This window comes from Aedes albopictus, chromosome 3 (assembly GCF_035046485.1).
Source record: "Aedes albopictus strain Foshan chromosome 3, AalbF5, whole genome shotgun sequence".
NCBI classification, from domain to species: domain Eukaryota; kingdom Metazoa; phylum Arthropoda; class Insecta; order Diptera; family Culicidae; genus Aedes; species Aedes albopictus.
In genome coordinates this window covers 61,389,028-61,414,027 of record NC_085138.1, presented here as the reverse complement: position 1 = coordinate 61,414,027, position 25,000 = coordinate 61,389,028, and the positions used below count along the sequence as shown (strand labels likewise).

Sequence of the window (25,000 nt, the reverse complement as noted above, 5' to 3'; positions counted from 1 at the left end):
TCTCAAATTGATTTTTAAATAGGTCCCCGGGCACCAAAATTGATGAAAATTTGGATTTCGGCTCAGTTTGGCATGCAGATTCAGAATATGGAATTATCTCAACACCACTTAAAGAAGCCAATTGGGTTTTTAAATTTTGAAAAATGTTTGGTTTATCCGATTTTATACGAAAGAGCATCTTTTTCTGAGCCACTATGATTTTTTTCAGATTTTAAGAACTTTATTTTGGTACCTAAAATCAATTTCAAAGAGATTTTTTGAAATCACCTTTTGACAGCTGGGCAACTGCTTGACAGCTCCGCCCAGTACAAAATGCGACGAGGGGTGATTCGAGAAATCGCTCCCATACAAACTTCAAATTGATTTTTAAATAGGTTCCCGGGCACCAAAATTCATGAAAATTTGGATTTCGGCTCAGTTTGGCATGCAGATTCCGAATATGGAATTATCTCAACACCGCTTAAGAAGCCAATTCTGAGTAACTTTTTTCACCAATGATCGATGGAATTTGTTGAAAAACACCCCTAAAACTCCAAGAAAAGTGAGATATTGGACAATATTGTTTTGATTTTGCAATAACACAACCTAGCCTACAGCTCATTTTACACTGGGAAAAAAATCTTCATTCCTTCTATGTGTCCGGGACATGGATTTTTGCAATGGGGGTAAACAAATGTTTTCCATTAGTGCGACTCATACTTTTGATGAGGCACCATACAGCAGCGACTCATACAATTTAGAGCACATACTATTCATGTACTAATTTGCCTGCGTAATCGGGTATTGGTTGCATATACTTTGGATGTGGTTTGGCACATGGATATTTGCCATTAAGTATGAGGCAATTTTCCTGAGTGTAGAAGCTGAACCTGAGCATATGATATATGAAAAACTTGTGCGGCTAAACCAGTTCTGCAAGAAAGTCACGGAAAAACGCTATTTTTCGAATATTTAATGTGAATGTCACGGACTACCTTCGAAAAAATGCCAAATGATATTCACCGTGAATATCATTTGGCATTTTTTCGAAGGTAGTCCGTGACATTCACATTAAATATTCGAAAAATAGCGTTTTTCCGTGACTTTCTTGCAGAACTGGTTTAGCCGCACAAGTTTTTCATATATCATATTCTCAGGTTCAGCTTCTAAAATGAGCTGTAGGCTAGGCTGTAGGTGATTGAATTTAGATATGCCGAAATGAATTTTTCAGCACTGACCAAAAGTACCGCATTATGATAGCATTTTGATGGCTGTCGCACTCTTATTCCCATGACAGCATTGTGAATGCATGGTTTGTGATCTAGGGGCAAGACACTGTGCAATCCGGAGCAACTCTGAGCAATCCTGAGTAACTCTTTTTGCTCGAATCCATTCAGAAACGTCTCTACGAAGCGGGAAATCAGGCAAGACTGCTTGATTTTTCACTGATATCTGGCAACACTTCAGGAAAACCCTAGGGGCAAGACACTGTGCAATCCGGAGCAACTCTGAGCAATCCTGAGTAACTCTTTTTGCTCGAATCCATTCAGAAACGTCTCTACGAAGCGGGAAATCAGGCAAGACTGCTTGATTTTTCACTGATATCTGGCAACACTTCAGGAAAACCAGAGTGATCCAGAGCAATCCTGAGGAATTCTGAGCAACACTTCGATAACAGAGTTACTCTCGCTGTATCTGTCCTGCCCCTAGGGAAAACCAGAGTGATCCAGAGCAATCCTGAGGAATTCTGAGCAACACTTCGATAACAGAGTTACTCTCGCTGTATCTGTCCTGCCCCTAGATCATGCATGCAGCAGTCAGAGCGTTCATGATTAACAAAAAATTTAATCATGATTAATCATTGATGATTAAAATTCCAATTTTGGTGAATATTGATTATGATTAATGATTAATGTGATTTTTAGGATGATTAAAGATTATGATTAATGATTAAAACTGGGTTTATCTATGATTATTGATTATGATTAATGATTAAAAATGGCTCATTGATTAAAAATCATGATTAATCATGATTAATCAATCACAAAAAACCGAAAATGATTAAAATATATTTATTGTTTACTAGGGGCAGGACAGATACAGCGAGAGTAACTCTGTTATCGAAGTGTTGCTCAGAATTCCTCAGGATTGCTCTGGATCACTCTGGTTTTCCTGAAGTGTTGCCAGATATCAGTGAAAAATCAAGCAGTCTTGCCTGATTTCCCGCTTCGTAGAGACGTTTCTGAATGGATTCGAGCAAAAAGAGTTACTCAGGATTGCTCAGAGTTGCTCCGGATTGCACAGTGTCTTGCCCCTAGATTGTTTAACATGTTTTTGAAGTTCGAAAGTAAAAGGTAACTCTGTCTGGGAGATGTTTGAAAAAAGAATCATAAATATTATTATTTAGAACAGCATTTGAACCAATTTAAATTGGATCATATATTTTATATGATGAATCATTTTTGGTGATGAATGATTAATGATTGATTAAAATTTTTTCTTATGATTATGATTACTGATTAATGATTAGATTGCAAAAACAGTGTGATTAAGATTAAGGCTCAAGCATTCGTCATCATTTTTTGGTAATAGAAAAGCAGTTTTTTCGTTGTAAATCAAAACAATGACCACGAAAATGTATTCACTGTATTACATTCCTCATATGAAATGCAGTGAATCCATTTTGGTTGCAAAATAATTTGATTTGAACGAAAAAACTGCTTTCAAATGTTTGATGATGACGATGATTTCAATGACGAATGGTTCAACGTTAATGATTAATGATTAAATGAGATTTTTTTTGTGATTATGATTAATGATTTTGATTAATCTTAATCATTAATCATTAATCATGATTAAATTTATGATTAATCATTAACGCTCTGGCAGCAGTTAACCCGGATTTGTTTACATTCTCGAGTTACGTCGGATTGAAAAGTTATGCTTGAAATGTATTCTCCTTGATTAACTACCTCCCTTGCATTAACCTTGCCGTTGGCCGTTCAGAAACGTCGCACCCGCCAAAGACAGTCGGCGTCGGCCATCTTTTTTGCTTTGCAACACTTTTCGTGGCTTTCTTGAACCGCAAAGTGCGTGTGCTCGCGTGTGGTGCCGGTGAAAAAGTGCAAATTTAGGCAGCAAACAATCGTTTTCATCGATCCGGTTGGCGGCTTTTCATCGCTGGTATCGTCAGGTATGCTTTTAGGATGGAATATTTCAAGTGGAATTGTTATTTCGCGGGAAATAAGTGAAAATGTCCAATTTGGCAAAGTGCCGTCTGCGTGCAGAGAAAAAAAGGGGCATGGGCTCCGCCCGTTCCATTTTCCACTTTGGTTCAATATTGTTTTGGCTCCGGCTTACCTAACCTCAAAAAAATGTTTACCTCGTTTATGTTTACTTTTCTACCTCTGCATCGTTGGTTTCGTGTGGATTTTTAATCGTAAAGTTTCTTGCTCTGTTTTCTAGCGACTAGTTTGTGGTTGGTTCTCAAAAGGTGTGCATCTTCGGTCCGGTTGATTTTGATTTGGAAAGTTTGAAAAAGTGATGGATACCGATAGCGAGCAGCAGAACAATCGGGAGCGGTCTCGTCGCAATGATCGCGGCCGGCAGAGTTCCCGTTTCAGCAACGACCGGGACCGTAGCCGTGATCGTGACCGTGGCGATTGCCGTCGCATCTACGTCTCGAACGTCCCGTACGAATACCGCTGGCAGGATCTAAAGGATCTGTTCCGCAAGGAGGTCGGCGACGTGTCGTTCGTTGAGCTGTTCCACGACGAGAACAACAAGCCAAGAGGCTGCGGAATCGTGGAGTTTGAAAAGGCCGAACATGTGCAGTCCGCTCTCGACAAAATGAATCGCTTCGATATCAACGGTCGGCAGCTGGTCATCAAGGAGGACTACGGGAACGAGCGGGACAAGTACGGCCGCGTTGTACCCAAGTCGTTCCGTGGGGATCGTGACGATAGCAGCCGGCGTCGGGATCGCGATGATGATCGAATGTGCGTGTTGGTTTGGTATTTTCTGGTAGTTCGTAAGATTACGGTTGCTTGGAAGGGGATTTATTCGAAGAATGGGTATTTTGTGATGTTGGTATGATTGTGATTGTCGTTCTTATCACTTCGAATAGATTTCCTTTGCAGGTTGTCCCATCTTACTAATTCAGTTTGCATTATAATGATCCTTAGCTTTTGAAGCATTTCCTCGTTAAGTTCTTCCCTAATCTGGGGTGGTGTTCTATAAACCCTTGTGGATCTCGCATCATCTTGCACACTGTTCAGCGAGGAGCTTCTTTGGTGCTCTCTGTGCGATTCTTATTTGAAATTGTATTTTGTTTCTGTTGTATGTTTATCGCTGATTCGGCTCGTCGTATAGTTCGGGACGTGATGATGGCGGTGGTTTCAATCCGGACTTCAATACCTACGGTCTCAGCATCAAGTTCTTGGAAGGTCTCGGCATTCAGGGACCTCTGCATACCCGTATCTTCATCGCCAATGTGAGTATCGTTTGTTGTAGTCTATTCTCTTTTACAGTACATTTTACTCTTACGTAGCTGTTTTGTGGGTTCATTTGGTGGATTTACCTGGTTTGATTAGATTTTTCCATAGCATCGATCAAGTTTATAAGTTGTGTTCACAGAAAAATTTCAAGCTGAACCTAATTTCATGACAGTATTGACATAAAATTAATAAGAAGGGCCTACCAAAATTACCTATCTACTAAAAATGTTTTTGTATGTGTTGTTTAGGATTGTATTATTCTGCCTGAAAAATCATATTTTCAACAATGAGTCACTTAAACCAGATTGCAAGAAATCCCGCAAAACAGTTGTATCCTTTTTCTCCTGAAGTAGTGTATTTCAAATAACTGGCAATCAGCTAATCGTAAGGTCATTGCTTTTCTTTCTTTTCCATCTCTTCTCTCGTAACGTTATCGTCTCCCGTCGATCGTCGACTACAGCTTGATTACAAGGTCGATGCTAAAAAGCTCAAGCAGGTCTTCAAGATGGCCGGCAAGGTCCAGAATGTGGACCTGTCTGTCGACAAAGACGGCAACAGCCGAGGTTTCGCAGTCGTTGAGTACGATCATCCGGTCGAGGCCGTCCAGGCAATCTCGATGTTTGACAGGCAAATGTTGTTCGACCGTCGCATGACCGTTCGTCTTGATCGCGTACCGGAGAAGGGTGAGCTTAATCGTCTGCCGGAGGGTTTGAAGGGTATCGGCATTGGTCTGGGTCCGAACGGCGAACCACTAAAGGACGTGGCTCGCAATCTTCCCACGTTGCAGCAGAACAATCAGTCTCAGAACAATCCCATCCAAAACGCTGCTCCGACTCCGGTTCAACCTCCACTTGGTGCAAACTTGTTGAGCGCTGCTTCCGGATTGAACAGCAATCTTGCCGCTCAGCTTAGCAGCGTCGTGGGCCTGTCCAATTTAACGGGTAACTTGCAGAATTCTCTCTTGAGTAATGCTGCTGCTGGTTTGTCGAACTTGACTGGCTTGAGTAATCTTACCGGCGGAGGCGGCGGTGGGCTTAGTGGACTCGGTGGAACCGGTGGTTCCGGTTTGGCAGGTCTTGGTTCCCTTGGTGGAGGAGGAAACGATGGCGGACTCGGCGGCGGTAGCTTCAATCAGAACTACTCTTCTGGAGCATTTGGAGGCAGCGGTGGTGGCAACCGTGGAAACGACTACGACATGGGATCATCGAATGTCCGCAACTACAGCACTGCCCCGAATGACGACTATGGCCGGAGCTACGGCGGCGGCGGCGGCATGAATAACGGAGGCAACCGCAAAACTTCTGACACGATTGTTATTCGCAATGTAAGTATATTATAAAGCAATTCCATGGAAAATTCTCTTCAACACCCCTTCTCATCTACAGATGCCAATCTCCTGGACATGGCAGACACTGCGTGACAAATTCCGTGATGTCGGAGAAGTCAAGTTTGCCGAAATTCGTGGACAGGACACTGGCGTCGTTCGCTTCGCCAAGGAGCGAGATGCTGAGGTTGCCATAAGTATGTCGTTTGAAAACCCATCACCGCGTAGACGACCTCCTTAAACTAATTGTTTTCTTTTCGCAATTTCAGAATTGATGGACGGTTCTCGTTTCGATGGTCGCACCGTTGATGTCACATTCTTCTAAGCAGCACCATAGTAGGAGGTTGTTCGCTCCCGTATTTACTTCCAGTACAGAGAAACATAACCCTTTTGAGCTACATTAGCTATACATTTTAGTAGGATGAGTGGGTGTCTTTTGTCTCTCACGTAGGAACCTTTGCAAAGGACGACGCTTTTCTTTCCTGGAACACCAAATTATTTTGCGATTGTCCGTTGCATCGTTTTGGTTGACTGTTTTTTCGTTTGCCCGTATCAAGAAAAGTGTCGAAGGCGAGAAAAGTTTCTGGTAGTATCGAAAAAGTTCGATATTGTTTTTCTTTTACAGCGTTGCATTAGTTGTGACCACCGGCTAGTATTTGACAAATTTCACTTCAGTGTTTTGGACGATTTTTTGAACGAAATTGTTTTGGGGCAACATCTTTGTTTTACTTCAGCAACTAGAGGGATGATCGTCAAAGGCAATTGTCCATTTTACAGCATAGATTAGAGTTTAGCTTAAGTTATAATACTGCGATGGTTCTGAACTGATATTCTGGCATTAGGAATAAACTGATTACTCCACATAAAGGCATGTAAATGACGACATCAGTAACAACTGTCCTTATTCGTTTGATTCCTTTCTACGTCGGACATGGGCGCCTCCGGTAATTCAGTTTGTAGTGTTGCACTCCTAGGCTCTAGTAATTACAACCAGTCTACGAGAAAATATTACCATCTACAACTTGAACTTCAAGGTACCTACTCGTATATATTCCAACTGCGGTATGCAAATAAATGGTAACGAATAAAGATTAGTGAGAAAGTATTACTGCGGAATATTCTTGCGATGACATTTCTGGGATGATGGAAACAGAACAAAATCAAGTTATGTGGAGTCGACCCACTAAAATCTCATTCTCTCTTACCTTCGCGGTACGCTCAATAGGGATGACTTCGAAAAGGGGGGAGGGGTAAATGAGCGTTCCACCAACTACCGCCTCCAATTGTCCTCTCTCCTCTGGAAGCTTGGGTCCTGGCTAGTACTATACGCTTGTCGGCGACATGAACGCGCAGGTAGGAAGGGAGGAAATGTACAGACCGGTAATCGGGCGAAACAGCCTGCACCCCGTATCGAATGATAACGGCCAGCGATGCGTAAACTTTGCAGCCTCCCGTGGTAATGGTAGTTCGAAGCACCTTCTTCCTCCGCAAAGATATCCACAAAGCCACCTGGAGATCACCCGATCACCAAATCGACCACGTTCTAATCGACGGTAAATTCTTCTCCGATATAACCAATGCCCACACATACCGCAGTGCGAATATAGATTCGGATCACTACTTAGTCGCTGTATGCATGCGTTCAAAACTTTCGACAGTTATCACCACGCGTCGAAGTCGAACGCCGCGGCTCAACATCGAGCATCTGCGCAACGTAGAAGTGACTCAAGACTACGCGCAACAGTTAGCAGTGGTCCTACCAACAAAAGAGCAGCTTGGCGCAGCTACACTTGAAGATGACTGGAGGTGGAGGGACATCCGATCCGCATTAGGTAGTACTTCGGCTACAGCACTAGGCTTCGCGACTCCGAATCACAGAAACAACTGGTACGACGGCGAATGTGAACAGTTGAAAAACGATAAGAATGCAGCATGGACGAGAATGCTGCAACACCGTACGAGAGCGAATGAGGAACGTTACAAACAGGCGCGGAACAGGCAGAACTCAGTCTTCCGGATGAAGAAGTGCCAGCAGGAAGAACAAGATCGCGAAGCGATGGAAAAGCTAAGGACACACGAAAGTTCTACGAGAAGCTGAACCGCTCGCGCAGAGGCTTTGTGCCACAAGCCGACATGTGCCGAGATAATCACGGGAATATTCACACGAGCGAGCGTGAGGTGGTCGAGAGGTGGCGGCAGCATTACGATGAGCACCTCAATGGCGACGTTGCAAGTACCGAAGGTGGCGTGGTAACAGATCTAGGAGTATGTGCACAGGATGAAAGACTTCCGGCCCCTGACCTTCAAGAGATTGAGGAGGAGGTTGGCCGGTTGAAAAACAACAAACCCGCTAGAGCAGATCAACTACCAAGCGAGCTTCTAAAATACGGTGGAGAAGCACTGGTGAGAGCACTACACTGGGTCATTATCAAGATTTGGGAGGAGGAAGTATTACCGGAGGAATGGATGGAAGGTATCGTGTGTCCCATCTACAAAAAGGGCGACAAGTTGGATTGCGGGAACTACCGCGCGATCACACTACTGAGCGCTGCCTACAAGATACTCTCTCAAACTCTATGCCGCCGTCTATCACCGATTGCAAGAGAGTTCGTGGGGCAATATGAGGCTGGATTTATGGGTGAACGCGCTACAACGGACCAGATGTTCGCCATCCGCCAGGTGTTGCAGAAATGCCGCGAATACAACGTGCCCACACATCACTAAGTCTTGTTCATCGATTCCAAATCGGCGTATGATACAATCGATCGAGAACAGCTATGGCAGATTATGCACGAATACGGATTCCCGGATAAACTGATACGGTTGATCAAGGCGACGATGGATCGAGTGATGTGCGTAGTTCGAGTATCAGGGACACTCTCGAGTCCCTTCGAATCTCGCAGAGGGTTACGGCAAGGTGATGATCTTTCGTGCTTGCTGTTCAACATTGCTTTGGAGGGTGTAATAAGAAGAGCGGGGATAAACACGAGTGGGACGATTTTCACGAAGTCCGTTCAGCTGTTTGGTTTCGCCGATGATATTGATGTTATTTATTGCTCGTAAATTTGAGACGATGGCGGAAACGTACATCCGACGAAAGAGTGAAGCCAGGCGAATCGGATTAGTCATTAATGTGTCGAAGACAAAGTACATGATGGCAAAGGGCTCCAGGGAGGAATCACCGCGCCCGCCACCCCGAATTCATATCGACGGGGATGAAATCGAGGCGGTTGAAAAATTCGTGTTCTTGGGCTCACTGGTGACCGACGACAACGACACCAGCAGAGAAATTCAGAGGCGCATTGTGGCAGAAAATCGTGCCTACTTTGGACTCCGCAGAACTCTACGATCGAATAAAGTTCGCCGTAACACAAAGTTAACCATCTACAAAACGTTGATTAGACCGGTCGTCCTCTATGGACACGAAACATGGACCCTACGTGCAGAGGACCAACGCGCCCTTGGAGTTTTCGAACGGAAGGTGTTGCGTACCATCTACGGCGGAGTGCAGATGGAAGACGGAACTTGGAGAAGGCGAATGAACCACAAGCTGCATCAGCTGCTGAGAGAACCAACCATCGTCCATACCGCGAAAATCGGGAGGCTACGGTGGGCGGGTCACGTCATCAGGATGTCGGATAGCAACCCGTCTAAAATGGCTCTCGAGAGTCATCCGACCGGTACAAGAAGACGTGGAGCGCAGCGAGCTAGGTGGGTCGACCAAGTGGAGGACGATCTGCGGACCCTACGCAGAGTGCGGAACTGGAGACAAACAGCCATGGACCGAGTGGAATGAAGGCGGCTACTATGTACAGCAGAGGCCACCCCGGCCTTAGCCTGATCTGCTACCTATGTATATTTTTTTTGGTTCATATTAAAAACTGTAGCTGAATCTTGTACCGACTTTTCGAACCCTCTAAGCAGAATACCCTCTTCGAATGAGTGTAATCAGTTTCGTACCTTTTAATTCCGTATTTCGACTACCTGACTGACACTGAGGAAGATTATAAGTGGTAGTCGAAATACGCGTATCTGTCAAAGGATAAGCAAGATAGGGCGGAATTAAAAGGTACGAAACTGATTACACTCATTCGAATGTAGCTGAATCTTTAATTTCGTCTGTCACTGTACATAGTCCGTTTTCAACCATAGCAAGAAATATTTTTGAAAAGGGCCTATGTGAACTGTAATAATGAAATGACACAGCAATGTCAATTGGCACATCTTCTAGGCATCTATAAGTAGTATCTACATCGATGGTTTCTGTTGTCGCGCTTACTGTTTATCCAGTCAAAACAAGCGTGCAAAGTAACTAAGTTATTATAGCTATTTATTCGTCAATTTTTTTTCCAGACACTGCGTCATAGTTTTCCATCACGTCCGAAACATATTTAAAATGCTACGTACAATTCTCAAACTTGCCTATAACAAGCAAAAACTACTCGCCCGGAATTATGCCCGGCGGGCTCGCAACCCCGGTGTCGACCGTCGGATGGCCCTGCTGAACAGAGACCAGCTGCAGACAAATCTGAACGAGCTGGAACAACTGGATGAGGCCGATTTCAGCCAGGTTCACAAATCACACAAACAGTACGAACAGGAAGCGCAGCACTATCGGGAGCGATTGCAGAGTTGGATTGTTGGAAACAAGTATTTCAAAACTAAGCAGCTAAACTTTCTGACCTGGTCCGAGAAGGAACAGATACGGTATCTGCACAACTTTGATCCGGAAGAGTGGAGTATCGATAAATTGGTGGAGAGCTTTCCGGCAGATCGCTACACTGTAGTGAAGATCATCAAAGCCAAGTGGATACCGAGAGATGTAACTAGAGTTGAAAAGCATGATGAAGTGGTTCAAGAGAACTGGGAACTATTCAAATCGGGAAGAATCAAGAATATCGACGATAGATTCGCGGAACATTTGAACAAGTTTGTCCATCGCAACTTCCAGGAAGTTCAGAAGCCCAAAGTGGAACATAAGCGACTTTACGACATACGACAGCACAATCAGGAAGGGGGTGAGTTTTCGCAAATTATAACCAGCTGTAAAAAGTACGCAAATGCGACGAGTCAAGTTGATGTAAAACGGATCGGTGTGGAGGAACACGAGTCGGATCAAGATGTTCCGGAAATTTCCATCAAGGCGCCGAACCAGGATATGTTCGTGATGAAAAACATATCCGATAGGCGCCCGAAGACGCTTCGACAGGTCAAGCGAGAACACGGTATGTCCTCGGAGGAAGTCTCGGATGATTCCGATGTGTCCTCGATCTCCTCGAGTCGTGATTGCCTGATTAATGTGAAGAAATACGAATCGGAATTGGTGTCGTTCGATGCGAGCAAGACGCCCACACAGAAGAAGCCTGACATCAGGGAGAACATCCAGATTCCTCGCAAGTTGTACAAAAAGGGTGCCACCTATCAGTTGGACGATTGCTTCTACGACGATGACGGTGAGTTCCTATATAGAGTGCCTGGTATGACGGGTCGGTCCGGTCAGTGATGAATTAGGTATCGGAATTGTTATTACTCGGAAGTCATTTTGTGATGTAGGTCAATATAATGAAAGTTTCTAATTAGGGTAAAAGCTCCTTTAGTGGAGGTAGTACCAATAGTGGTGGTAGAGGCAATTTGGCATTATTTCGAGCAAAAAGCTTGCAAATTACATTTTTAATAGATGCATCATAACTAATCAATAAAATTAATTCAGTTTAGTGTCCAAGATTTGGCGAAAAACCTATTTTAAACAATTATTTTCCTTAATTTTTTTGCTCCTTTGCACCTATAGTGGTGGTAGTGTTCCTATAGTGGTGGGTCCCATAAGAATTCAATGTGATGCGCCACTATAGGAACCAATGTTAATTTTTACCTCCATAATAGGAACCGTGTACCTATAGTTGGTGCAAGTGATTTATTAGCAAAAACTGAAATAAACAATGGTTTTTACATTTTTCCTAGCAAACTTAAGTGAAAAACTACCGATCAACGTTTTCAGACTTTTTATTCTGTAGCATTATCAATTTTATTCAAATATTTTACTACAAGGAGCTACTAATAGCACCACTGTTGGTACATTTACCCTAGCTGAAATAGATGCGTCGGAATTTATGTGAAAGAAATTCCTTGCTCAACCGTTATATTATTATTATTTTTAAATATTTAAATACTGTGCGAGGTCCATAGTTGGCAAATCACAAATACACACCAATAGTACAATAAGCAAGCTTTCAGGCGGATGTATGCAGTTCTTATTCTTCTTCTTTTTTTATGGCTCTACGTCCTCACTGGGACTTGGCCTGCCTCGCTTCGTGTTCTTTGAGCACTTCCACAGTTATTAACCCTTTCCCGCCCATGGTGTCTGTAGAGCACCATAACTTTCAACCCTTGTATCTCTGAAACTAATGAAGTTTTTTGAATTTTTTAAATTGTAAATCATGATTTCACAAGTTGTTCTCTCTCTAAAGGCATTACACTAAGTATGCGCATATAAATTCAATGTTTTTGTCAAAAAAAAGTTTTTACGAAAAGCTATTTTTTCGACAAAAAAATAATGACCAACTTCGACGTGTTAATTAATGGCATAGTTATCCTCATGGGTTGAAATAAAAATAGTTCCCTAACAGATTTACTATTTATTTGTATAGTCATACGTTGAAAAGAACTGAAATGTGTATTTAAACCCTTAATTTGATACAATATGAATGGTGCATATATGCACCACTGGGCACATGGCGTGCAAAAATAAGCAATTTTTCAATGTAATCATTGTTTGCATCCCATTCTAGAATTCTGATGGCATTAAAGTTCGAAGTTTTTGAGAACTACTTGTCTCGAATTTTAATGAATTTGTATAAAACTGGTTCGGAAAGTGATTTTCTTGGATTGTCAAATGAAGCATCCTGTGATTTGACCATTTTTAACGAGAAAAATCATGAAATAAAGTTCTACAAATACCTGGTGGTGCTCCAGAGCACCATCTCATATTTTAGTTGTAATAGCCTTAAACGATAATTTTGGCATAGAAAATAAGATTTTGTTCTACCATTTTTAGCAAAAATAATAAAAACTATTTTAAAACACTAAAAGAAGTCATGGGCGGGATAGAGTTAATTGAAGGGGTTTCTTTGCCTGTCATTGCATGAATTTGTATATTGTGAGGCAAGCAGAATGATACACTATGCCCAGGGAGTCGACAAAATTTTCCCGACCAGAATGGGAATCGCACCCACCGTCTCCGGATTGGCAATCCATAGCCTTAACCACTATGTTAACTGGAGACCCTCCTGGGGGTGCAGTTCTGTCACCGTTCCAAATGTTCTGTCAATAATATCCATGTTGTCTGCGAAACAAACAAATTGGTCGGATCTGTTGAAAATCGTACCTCAGCTGATACACCCACTTCTCCGCATGGCACGCTTTAGCTAGCACTATGTTAAACAGCAGACCCCTAAAGTCCATCACTCTGTTGTAGTCCTCGTCGAGATTCGAATGAACTATAGTGCAATGTTCGCTCGAAACCTTCACGCAGTTTTGCACACCTATCATCGTTGCTTCTATAATTCTGGTAAGCTTCCCGGGAAAACCGTTCTCGTCCAAGGTTGATGGTATCAGGTAGGGTTTTGGTTCCCTTATTAAGCATGTGACTCCCATTTTCATCCCACGAAAAACAAAGGATTGAAGCGCTGTTTGTTTTGTTTCTTATTTTTGCATTTTTTGTTAGAAGTGAGCACCCATGAAAACAAAAAGAACGGAGTCAATCGGTGCCGTAATCGCTTGTTTTCGAATAGGATGAAAATGGGAGCATGAGATTACTGATGGCACACATACCCTATCAGTAGGTCGGCTCCAGAGGCACGTTCTCCTCCATTTGGGAAATTTGTGCCATCGCCATGAATACGAGCCTATTCATCATTTACCTGAGGGAGAGCGAAGGAAGGAATAAGGGATGAGATAGGGAAAGATAAGGAAAGGGAATAGGGTCGACATAATCGCTTAGATATGCGTACCACAACGGGTTCAACAGCGCCCTGAAAAGGGCATTGTAAAACACGCATAAAGCGTAAAGTAAGCCTATAGCTACTTGCCACAACGGGTTCAGAACAACAGAACATGTTGAAGATTCAGGCTTCTTAGGTCAGTTTCACTTATCAAGTGATTACCGAGTACTCGGAAAGGCAGTTGCGTAAAAACTGGGTAGTTACATATCAAATGATTTAAAGTTTCACAGTCGGATTCTAAGCTAAGATATACAAATGAAGCAGCCTGTTGAGGCTTGTGATGGACAAAATCATAAGTAGGAAAACCAGATTGAGTTATCTCAATTGCGGAATCTCGTAGTCCTTAAAAGTCATGGCAAGACTCCCGCATGGGGGCATCCACAAACACTCAATTTCCTAATCGCTGCTTGACGTAATGCCGAGAAAAGATGTTGGTTTTTGAGCATTTGGTAGGTAAATCCAATTGGAAATCATTGAAAGATAATTAGAACAATCCATGCGGCTTCCAATATGGAATCGAAAGGTACGTCTTCCAAAGTATCCTGGAAATCCAAGAAAACACCCAAACAAAATTGTTTTTGAATGAATGTTTTCCGATATCATGAACAACATTGTGTAAACAAATCACAGTGGACTTTCCATTTTGGTAAGCATGTTGGTTCTTGTGGAGAGGCATGTTTGCCAGAAAAACATCACGTATGTGATGCTCGACAAAGCGTTCTAATCATTTCAGAAGAAAGAGGTCAAATTGATAGGTCTGATCTTCATACGATGCATTATCCACTTACGGAATAAACTTGACAGTATAATCCCGCCAAGATTTGGGAATAGCAAGGCTGCAAAGAAGCAGTTTTATCAAAACATTTGGGGGCTCGAGGCATGATACGCGAGATTGTCATTTAAATTTTACTGAAAGTAGCAAACATTGGGTCAAACGCAAAATGCGGAACCATATAGGTGTTAATTAAAACATTACATCTGTTGTGTCAGCACTGTGAACGTGTTCCATGAGTTCCATGTGGGATACCCATGAGAGCGAAGGTGTATAGATAGGCAACCATACGACAATGTAGTCGATCTGAATAAATATATAAAGCAGCTGATTTGCAACAGCTGACTAAGCAACATGCCTTTGATTTATTCCCTTTTCTCCCTTTCGCTCAATGTTTATCGTTGTTGCCGATAATTCGGCAATTACCTAGGTATTTTTCGAAATACTAAAAATCTTAATGCGAAATTGTTTTTTCTTTGACATAGGATAAATAAATTTTGAAATTTGTAAAGTATCAATGACACATAAAATACATTAGCCCTTCACAAAACCAACCAACGTCAAATGGCATATCGACAATTTTCCACTTCTGTTTTCGCAAATGTTCCACAAACACAATTATACACTCAACTCAGAGCATTTGTTTATTTTCAATTCCAGTATCATTAATCATTGTTCCGCTGTTAAATGCCTTGTTGATTCAGTTATCTTTCATGGCTCTTTAAAATGGATACAACACTGAACAAAAAACTTCTGGGCTTTCGCCAAACCGCCCAAGAAAAACTCCAAAACATTCTGTGTTCTATTCCACTCGACAAGGATCTCATTATCGAACCAGCGCTGATAAAGCCCCTGGAAAACGTCGTAGGAGCATCCTGGCTAAGGTAATGATCGCCGACCAACGTCCTCTCCGAAATCTTGCTCACAGTCTAGTTCTGTTTCAGGAAGAATGGCATCGATAAAATCTACAAATTTGACCCGAAGAATGCACCGCCCAAGCGGAAGCAATTCCTGTACTTTCTCACCAGCAACCTGTTGACGTTTAAGAGTGCACTGGATCAAATCAGCAGCTACCAGAGTCAAACCTCGAGCAGCATGCTGGCGGCGGAATCGGAACGGAACAGCCGCCAGTACCATGTAATGGTGTTCCCACAGGTGCTGGCCAGCTTCGAGCATCTGCTGGAGGAAGAAGGTCTCTATGGCTATGTGGATTTGTACAGCTTCCAGTGGGATTTCATAGCGCTGGATCAGGGATTGCTCAGTCTGGAGATACCGAACGTGTTTTCCGATGTGTTTGTCCGGCGGGATGGTTCGCTGTTGGGGTCGATTGCTCAAAGTCTGAGAATCTTCAACATGGTGATGGGGAGGCCTAATCTGTTGTTCAGCTTTGGAGAGAACGCTGAAAATATTCTGGGAATGATGCAGAAAATAGAAGCAGGGCGGAAGGTGAAAAGTGGTGAAACAAAGGATGATTCAGATTTCAGTGCCATGTTGATCGTGGATCGAGATAGAGACTACCCGTCGTGTCTTTTGACTCCAGTTATCTATTCAGGCCTGTTGTTAGAAATACACAAACACAATTCGGGCTCGCTGACCATCGAATCTACGGGGAACAAAATACAGAACGGGAAGCTGGAGATTCTTCAAAGCGAAAAAGAATCTAAATTCAAACAGCAGGGTACAACAAACCTGAAAATGAATGGTGCTCAGGATGTTATCTACCAAGAGAATAGATATCGTCACTTTTCGGAGGTGATAGGCCTATTGAGTTCTCAAGCAAAAGCGCTCGGTCTGGAAGGGAAGGCGTACTCAAAAGACATGAAACTATCGGAAATGAAGGACTACGTCACTAATAAACTACCGAAAGTGGCTGCCCAGAAGAAGGAACTTTTCAAGCATTTGCTTCTATGTGAAACTATCATGGAAGAAATTGGAGCGAATTTTGAAAAACTTCAACTAATCGAAGAAAGCATCCTAACTAATACGAATCGTAAGCAGATCATGACCTACATTGACGAATTGTTGGCGGCTGACGCCCACAAATACAACACCCTTCGTCTTATCTGCCTATATCACGTAACGATAGGCCTAACAAGTGAAGACATGACCAAGCTAATGACCGCCTACTTGAACGCCTTCGGATATCACCATCTCACCGTGTTCAACAACTTGTTCCAGGCGAAGCTATTTCCAGATACTACCAATCTGACGAAAGCGAAAATTCTCTCTCAAATTTCCATTCCCATTCTCAAAACTCCATTCCAAATCGAAGCGAACAAGCTGAAGCAACTGCCAACGGATACGAACGATTCCAGCCAACCGACGGTGTCCCCCACTAGTCCAACAACCCCCTCTGGAAGCGCCAAGAAGCAGTGCCCCAGCTACGTCTTCAACGGGAACTACATCCCACTGATCGCTCAACTCAGCCAAATGATACTGAACGCAACCAGCTTCGAGGATATGAACAACCGCTTCGGGCACCTGGAACGGCTGAAGCTGTGCGGGAAAGATTTCGGACCTAAAACGATACGTGAGCTCTCTATTACAAGCGCGAAGGCGGACGTCAACCGGTTGCTTCCGCTCAAGGTCAAAACGATAGTGGTGTTTGTGATCGGAGGAGTCACCTATGCCGAGGTGGCCGCATGTCAATTGGTGGAGAAATTGACCGGCGGTCGGGTTGTGCTCGCTTCGGATGGTATGATATCCGGGTGCGATTTGTTGGAAAGTGTCGTTGAGTGTTGAAGTTGTATTTCTATGGATTAGTTATTTTTTTTTTCTAATAAATGAAGATACATTACAAATGTTGAAGCAGTTAGTTTCATTTTTGTGGTATTTCGGATCAAATACTAGGTAATTATATCCATCTCATACCGCCAAGGCACCACTCACACAATGCTGAGGATTGGCTACGTTCAAATCTATAAATAATAGAGATTCTTTCCGGGCTAAATATTTTCTACAAGTATGTTCTGAAGGACGTGAAGACTGCATATCTTTATGGAGGACTTGAAGAAACAGTATACATGAAGCTACCCTCAGGAATTCAGGGAATTCACGACATACAACGTCGAGTCTTCCATTTTCGAAAAAGTCTGTAAGCAATACTGCAGTAGTCTGCGAGAATGTGGTATCGAAAGCTAAATGAACTTCTCATGCAGAGTGGTTTCAAACAAGCTGAATCGGGAATTGGACCCTTGCTCGTATAAGTGGATGACATACTACCCATACTACTGATCAAAACGAATGAACAAGAATATCGGAGTTTCAACTGACGGAACTAGGTGATGTGAAGCATTTCCTAGGAAAGTGTCGCAGTCGGACTACCCGCGGTTATTGCTTATGACCTCTTCAACAAACCTACATAGAGACGCTTGTGGATGGTTTTGGGTTAACGGACCCAAAAGCATCACTACCAATGGACCCCGGATGCAAAAAGAGCAATCTGAGAGGCTACCCACCGAAGATCAATACCAGAGCCTTTTTGGAGGTTTGCTGTATCTAGCCGTAAATACAAGACCAGATATTGTAATCAGTGCATCGATCCTCGAAAGAAGAGTACGCCAAGCAACTATTGTTGAGTGGGTCGAAGCAAAACGAGTGTTGCGCAACTTGAAATCAACTATTGATCTGCAGCTGGAAGACGCATCTTAAGATCTTGAAGTTTATGCTGATGCTGGCTGGGCATGTAACGTTAACCGTAAGTCAAATTCTGGATATAATGCATATAATGCTTCGGTACAGCAATGGATTAATCACGTGGTGTTCTAACGACTACGTCACTGCAACTGACGACGGAATGGATCCAACTCTCACGCTGAGGGTAGTTAAGGATGCCATTCATCAGCTCAAAACCAACAAAGATACCCTGACAACAGGTAGAACGTGATCTGGTGAGTATCGAGGATGAACAGCGGCAGCCATAATGAAGAAAATATCCTACAAATGCAACAACAACAGCTAGAAAATCAGTTCGAAAGCTCATACAAAAACCAAGAAGTTTAGAGTAAAAATCTCCCAATGGAGTTCAATCGTAAACCAGTATGCACGGAGATGAGAAGGTAGTATTTTAACGGATGTAATATTTGAAAGGTGGAAGCAGCAGTATGGCAAACATTTTAAAAAGCTGAGGGCCGTCACATTTGAGGTAATGACTACGACAGGACAACAGGCATGTCAGTTGTTGTTTTGCTCTCATCGCAGTCAGACGTAGCAGCAGCTGGTCTGCAACAAATCGATGAATAGATAGGTAGTACTCAATAGTTTTTTGTTGCATGGAAATGGTCTATCGAGTTCAAAACGGTAGTGGCAGTTGAGGTGTTGCGGACAAATTCAGGACATGTCAAATTCTGCTATTCCAGCGGAAAAACGGTTGACGTTATCATGTCACGTGCCGGAAGTAACGGTATGATACTCCTGCGGAGATATCTGATGAGCATCTGTCGTTGGACCTTGGATGTGTTAAAATCCGTGAAAACCCAAGTAACAATCTTGATTCTATTTGGTTTTATTTGTTTTTATGATAGTTTTATTAAAGTATTACATATTCTAGTCGATCAACTGAGCACAACTATTCTTCATTAATATTTGTTTTTAAAAAGAACTCCAATAATACTTGGGACTCAATGCATAAAACCATAAACACAACAAGAACTGTTGAACTTGATGTCAGTTTTAAAAGGCTCTCGTAGTTATCTTCAAATAACCATCCTTGAGCAAGATCAACTGTTCTAGAGTGAAAGCGGCAGCAGCAACAAAAGCTGACAAATTTATTATCGTTTTATCGTGCACTTGAAAAGCTTTACAAGTAGAGGGCAATTCGCCTAGAAGACATCTTGGGAAGTACAACAAGCTTTAAGAGAATCTTGAAATCAACTCTCCAAGTGCATCTTAGAATGGGCCACTTTAGTCTTATGGCGGGTTTATGGTTGAGTTGATGTTGTTATGTAGAGCAATATGGTTTATGTTCGGTTTTAAAGAACAGGTGTTGAAGAATTCTTCAAAAGCATTATAAAATAAATTTTGTTACTTGGGAAGTTGTCGTCGAACCAAGTCTTGACCATCATATGTTCAACGGTGTGCGAGGTTTGAACATTGACGTGAAAAGCGATATTCCACCAACGGTGCAAATCTTTCAGTGGAAAGGGAAGGTGTTCTACGAGGATTATGAAGAACAAGTGCTTTTTGTGCCAACAGGAGCGGCACAGTAGAAACAACTGTCCGCAACGACCAACATGGAACTAAAAGGTAAAAGGAGTGGAAGCTGTTTCTAGTGGCTAGCTGATACCGTCATTTACGATGGTGCAGCACTAGTTCAACAGGAAGCTGTAAATGAAGAACAGGATGCCGTTGAAGAGTAACAATTCGAGGATGGGGCTGCAAAACGGTGAGTCGAAAAGGAGAGCGTCCAACATAGCTCTGGTCCTCACAAGTTCCTACCTCATGCTTCCACGGATCAAGCGATGACAAAGACCGCCAGCTAAGAATTGTGTGCTTAGCTGGTAGTGCAACCTTGGTACTGTTGTCCTTCTGACTTCAGCCGGATTGAGGAGGTACGTCTCGAGCGTCTGTTCACCAAGGAGGTGCGGCTCAAACAGCGTCTGTTCTGGCATTCAGCGGCTGAGTATGAAATGCTCCTCCACCGGAAGCTATGCCTAAGGTGGCAGTCTCACCACGGTGGATAGGGGACCTTAGGCCAACAACCCACAGTTTCCGAAACCCAAAAAAATCGTTACTGAAACCGAAAATGAAAGAAGCGGAAACGGAAGAACAAAGCGAATATCAAGGAATATTGAAAGTGACGGAGCCGGTTAAGTATCGAAGCGAGTATGAGAATACTTTGGCGAAAAATTGGGCGAAGCACGAGGCGGAGAAGCGTAAAGGACAAGAATTCCGAAAACAGGAGAAGTCAATGCAGCGGCGATATCAAGAGGATCTGCGGGCAAAAGAGAAGGCGCGGTGGGAGAAGAAACGGAGCGAAGAGGTAGGCAGGATAAATATCATCGGGAATCATCTCAACAGCAGCAAGTACTTCCAGTGGAAAGCAATGAAATAAGTACAAGACACTTATCTTGAGAAAACTAGCTAGTTAAGGAGATCCAACAGAACATCAAGGCAGTTATGTGGAATCGAATTGATACGGAGAGGAAAAGAGGAAAAAACGTGCAACGCGATCGTTTGTAAAGTGTCGGTGATCCTACAAAGGCTTTCGGATACGGTTCTAGCAGAGACACTTCGGTACAACCTACTGTTTATATACAGCAATATATATTAAATGGTAGTGTGGTGTACGATAACATTACATCTATTCGGTTTTAAAATATACGAATTTTTGCCCAGGTTTACTTGCCGATTGTGTTGAGAAATTTCACCCCACCGGTCAAGTAGCTAAATATCCAATTTGTTTATCTAGGAAATTACTATTACGAATGGTAATTTGTTGAGTCTGATTTTCTCATGCGAAGTGAAGGAGAAAAACGAGAAATCTGCGTGCTTTAGGAATCGGTTTCTATTTTCCACCGGTTTGCTTTTAATTTGGTCTTCAGAAAAACAATGATGCTGTTTATAACTTAACTTATTTGCTCAAACTTTATAGTGTGAAGAAAATTTCCCGTGCGATCATAACACTGTTGTAGGACTTAGATTAGTGTTTTAAACGATTTATTCAAATAAAGATATTATATTTCAAGCAACCAGAACTAGCTAGAAGCTACAAGTAATAGTTATGATGATAGGGAAATAAAATCGAATTGCACAATAGTTTAATTTAGAGCTAAAAATAATATAAAAAAGTCTGAATCTAATAACAAGAAAAGGTTAACAGATATTTTTCTCTATTCTGAAAACAGGTGGAAAAAATCAAAACTTATACCAGTACGTTTCAATACTAAATGTGTAGAGTTTGTATCATTTTACGTAAACTTATCATACGATCAATAGCACAAATGCCAGCTCACAATTGGATTACACTGTGTGTAGAAGTATAGTCTAGAATCCTCTAAACTTCAATTTTAGTATATAATATAGATGCTTAACGAAGTAGAACTTATGTACACATAGAAATAACAGCCCAATGGAAAAGGATTTTAACATAGATAAAGATAGAATGCTAACGACTATTCTCCACTTTAAAGTAAGAGTTTTCTCTTATTATTCTGTTGTTGAATTTGTTGCGAAGCATTCAGTTTCCTACCTACCTCCTCGACGCTTCCGGTCGTTGCCGAAATAGCTCCGTTAGCGGTCAACAGTTCAATACCGGCACCGTTCTTCAGGTTGTCGAGATTCAAACTGTCGTATAAAGCAGCCGAACCGTGCTTGGACATTCCATCCAACAGCTCACGATCGACGATTACTTCGCTCATCTGTTCCGCTTTGATGTTGAATCCCGAGCTCTGTTCGTTCAGCTTTTGCTCAAATGCTTCCTGGAATAGCTTTGCCTTCTCGTTGAATACCGTGCTCACCGGTTCGTTAACTTCCGCTTTGATGCGAATCTTGCTGCTTCCGTTCCAGATTTCGTCGTCCACGTCGTACTCCACTAGGGATTGTGTCTTCGACCGCTTGGCCCTGGGTTCCTCGGCCTCGGAGGAGTAATCGTGCTCGCTGGCAATCAGGTAGTTCACATTGAATGCCATGATCTCATCGAAGTTCATTTCCTCATCGACCAGTGCGTCGCCGAGCTGTTCCTTGGTGTCGAACAGAAGCGAGCGCCGATTTTGCGCCTGGGCCGGGACCTGTGTCTTCTCGCTGGCAGCCTCCTGCAACAGTTCAGCCATCTCGATCGAGTCCTGAATGTTCTGCTGCTGGTGGGATCCACCCAGTTTCAGGTTCGGAACGGCCACCAGAGCCATGCTGAGAAGCAACACCATCAGACAAGTGGCCGGTTGGGTAGTTTTGCCGGTGCCCTTGGTTAGCAACGATTGAATCTTTTTCATTTGACTCATGAGATCATGATTTTGACTTTGGAGGATTTTGATACGCTTCAGTAGCGTTTGGTTCTCCTCGGTGCACTGTTTGACTCTGTGAAAAAAAAAGCATGGAAAACATATTGTTACTTTTAGTCGGCATTTGAACAGAATAGAATTCAAAACTGTTTTGCCCGTTTTAAAACTTCAATTGAACATTTTAGAAAACTTAGAAGTTCTCACTCGTCATTCAGTAAAAAGAAAATAGGTAAAAGGGTGTATGTATATATACAATTTAGACTGAGTCAACAAAGTCGATTTTTCGGAACAAAGCTCTTTCGATTTATTTTAGCGTCCAAAGTAACTGTGCAAAATTTGGGAGCGATTGGTTGCTTCTCCGTATTCCGCATTGCGATTGTAGTTTGTATGGAATTTAGTATGGGAAAACGTGCTTTTTTGCATTTTTCTCATAAATTGAAATTTTTCGTCTAAAACAATCCAACCAATGACGGTAAAGTATAGCCTAGGATATGCAGAAAAACTTTGCCGAAGACTGCAAAGTGATCCGACACTTGTGAAAGAAGTTATAACGTACAGATTGCCCGGTGGTGCTTAACATTTAACATGTAAAGGAATAACATCAATAATAAAATCTCAAATTTTGGCCTAATTTACCAGGCGAATAACTTTTTTCACAAGCGTCGGATCACTTTGCGGTCTTCGGCAAAGTTTTTCGGCATATCCTAGGCTATACTTTGACGTCATTAGTTACATGGTATTAGACAAAAGAATTCATCTTATGAATAAAATGCAAAAAAGTACGTTTTCTCATACTAACTTCCATACAAATTTCAATCGCAATGCGGAATACGGGGACGCAACCAATCGCTCCCAAATTTTGCACAGTTGTTTTGAACGCTAATATAGATTGATAAAGCTTTGTTCCGGCTTGATACGATCAAATTTGAAGTTTCTCCATTTAACGTTGACCCACTCTAATATACATGGTTTTCCGACGAAACTTAACAACTGAGCAAAACTGTGAAGGGTTAAGTCAACTAAGCTGCCAATCTTCGCATGTCAGTCCCATGTTGTTTTTCAAATTGCTTACGTTTTGCACTATAACTCCAATTGTTTTCAAAAAAGTGTATTCATGTGATGCATAAACTTTTCGTGGCACATTGAGCTGAGAAATAAGGCAAGAAAAATATCAAATTTATTTTAAATGGGCTCGTGAGAGACAAAAATATGATTTGCGTTAGAAACAACATAGGACTGACATGCCAAAAGGGGCAGCAAGGGAGAGGAACAATCTACCTCGATTTCTATAAGCCAGTGGTGCTGATCCTGCGGCCCGCGGGCCGCATGCGGCCCTCCAAGCCTTAAGATGCGGCCCGCGGAGTACTTTAAGACGAATCGAAATTTTTGAACGAATATTTGAAATAACTCGTTAAATTTATTAAGAAATCGAACAAAAAAAAATGCTGATCTATTTTCACAGTGTTGAACACAAATTAAATGATAAATAAACAAAAAGAACAATCCGTTCTGGTAAGATTCGGAATCTCAACTCCGAAATATTTCGGCATTTCAGCTAAGTCACGAAGCCAGCTTATAGTTATTTATAAGTGGTACGAATCAATTGATTGATTGATTTGTCTTTATTAGAGAGACTTTCAGCCTTTTAATTTGTGTACTTAGTGCTAACGTAAGAACAAACACGACAATCACGAAACGCGACGCGAGATAAGACACGACACTTATGGTTCTTACAATCGTCAAAATAATTAAAAAATTACCTTAATGCCGACCGGTTTCGGGCTCGATGCAGCCCATCTACGGGACAATGTCCGACTGATTGCGCTGTTCCAAGTTGGGAGAGAGAGAATGCTACTGCTGCTGGTGGTTCGTGTCGACGAAATCGAATAGACTCGACATGATGGGAGGATCGTCTTCATTCATCAGCGGTTTTTGGGCATTGCTGATAAACATTGACTCCCATGCGTTTAAGTGGGAAGCTTTTCTTACAGTTTTAACGATCTTCGCACTTCCCCAATCTATTTCGTGGTCGGTTTCCACCGTATGAGCCGCCACGCTCGATTCGCTGCTCTTCTTAGACACCACGGCGTTCTTATGTTCCCTTATGCGGACTTTGACTTTCCGGCGGGTTTGTCCAATGTAAACCGCCGGACAGTCTTTGCAGGGAATCTGGTATATGCCAGACTGCTCGTCAGGTGGAACCTTGTCTTTGAGGTTGCAAAGCAGGTCACGCAGAGTGTTCTCACTTTTGTGAACAACGTGTAACCCTTGTCGATGAAGTGTGGTTTTTATGGGGTTCGTTATTTTCGGGTAGAATGGCAGGCTGACTCTTTTTACTTCTTTGGTGTCAGGCTGTAGGGTAGTTATACTGTTGCGCTGTGTTTTTCGTTTATGTTTTCGTATGATTTTATCCACAAAAGGCCTGTCGTACCCATTCACTTCGGCTGCTGAATAAATACGGTCTTTCTCTTCTTCAAACTCTTCCTTCGCCATGG

General features: G+C 42.5%; 4 protein-coding genes across 4 annotated transcripts in view; 2 read left to right on the top strand and 2 right to left on the bottom strand.

Annotated features, from left to right (window-relative positions):
- The window catches only part of LOC134291681 (uncharacterized), a gene marked incomplete at its 3' end in the record, with an annotated part of 111,914 nt that overhangs the window by 73,876 nt on the left and 13,038 nt on the right, over nt 1-25,000 (bottom strand).
- Nucleotides 3,013-6,904, top strand: LOC134291951 (myelin expression factor 2). Its single transcript, XM_062860446.1, has 6 exons — nt 3,013-3,172; nt 3,445-3,977; nt 4,351-4,471; nt 4,936-5,799; nt 5,861-5,996; nt 6,069-6,904. Exons 2-6 carry the CDS (start codon nt 3,523-3,525, stop codon nt 6,122-6,124), a joined length of 1,632 nt encoding a protein of 543 aa, XP_062716430.1. The 5' UTR covers nt 3,013-3,172; nt 3,445-3,522; the 3' UTR covers nt 6,125-6,904.
- On the top strand, nt 15,214-17,376 carry LOC134292191 (vacuolar protein sorting-associated protein 33B). The gene is made up of 2 exons (XM_062861098.1): nt 15,214-15,452; nt 15,513-17,376. Exons 1-2 carry the CDS (start codon nt 15,295-15,297, stop codon nt 17,308-17,310), a joined length of 1,956 nt encoding a protein of 651 aa, XP_062717082.1. The 5' UTR covers nt 15,214-15,294; the 3' UTR covers nt 17,311-17,376.
- Nucleotides 20,811-22,582, bottom strand: LOC134291683 (uncharacterized; the record flags this gene model as incomplete). Its single annotated transcript, XM_062859756.1, is given in 1 exon segment — nt 20,811-22,582. A coding segment is annotated over 1 exon segment (890 nt), but the record flags the coding sequence as incomplete, so codon positions are not given.

Bases quoted from the DNA above. Each gene is read 5' to 3' on its own strand.
- LOC134292191 (XM_062861098.1), top strand. From the start codon at position 15,295: ATGGATACAACACTGAACAAAAAACTTCTGGGCTTTCGCCAAACCGCC. The intron at 15,453-15,512 runs GTAATGATCGCC...GTTCTGTTTCAG, and splicing joins GTAGGAGCATCCTGGCTAAG to GAAGAATGGCATCGATAAAA.
- LOC134291951 (XM_062860446.1), top strand. From the start codon at position 3,523: ATGGATACCGATAGCGAGCAGCAGAACAATCGGGAGCGGTCTCGTCGC. The intron at 4,472-4,935 runs GTGAGTATCGTT...CGTCGACTACAG, and splicing joins CCCGTATCTTCATCGCCAAT to CTTGATTACAAGGTCGATGC. The intron at 5,800-5,860 runs GTAAGTATATTA...TCTCATCTACAG, and splicing joins ACACGATTGTTATTCGCAAT to ATGCCAATCTCCTGGACATG.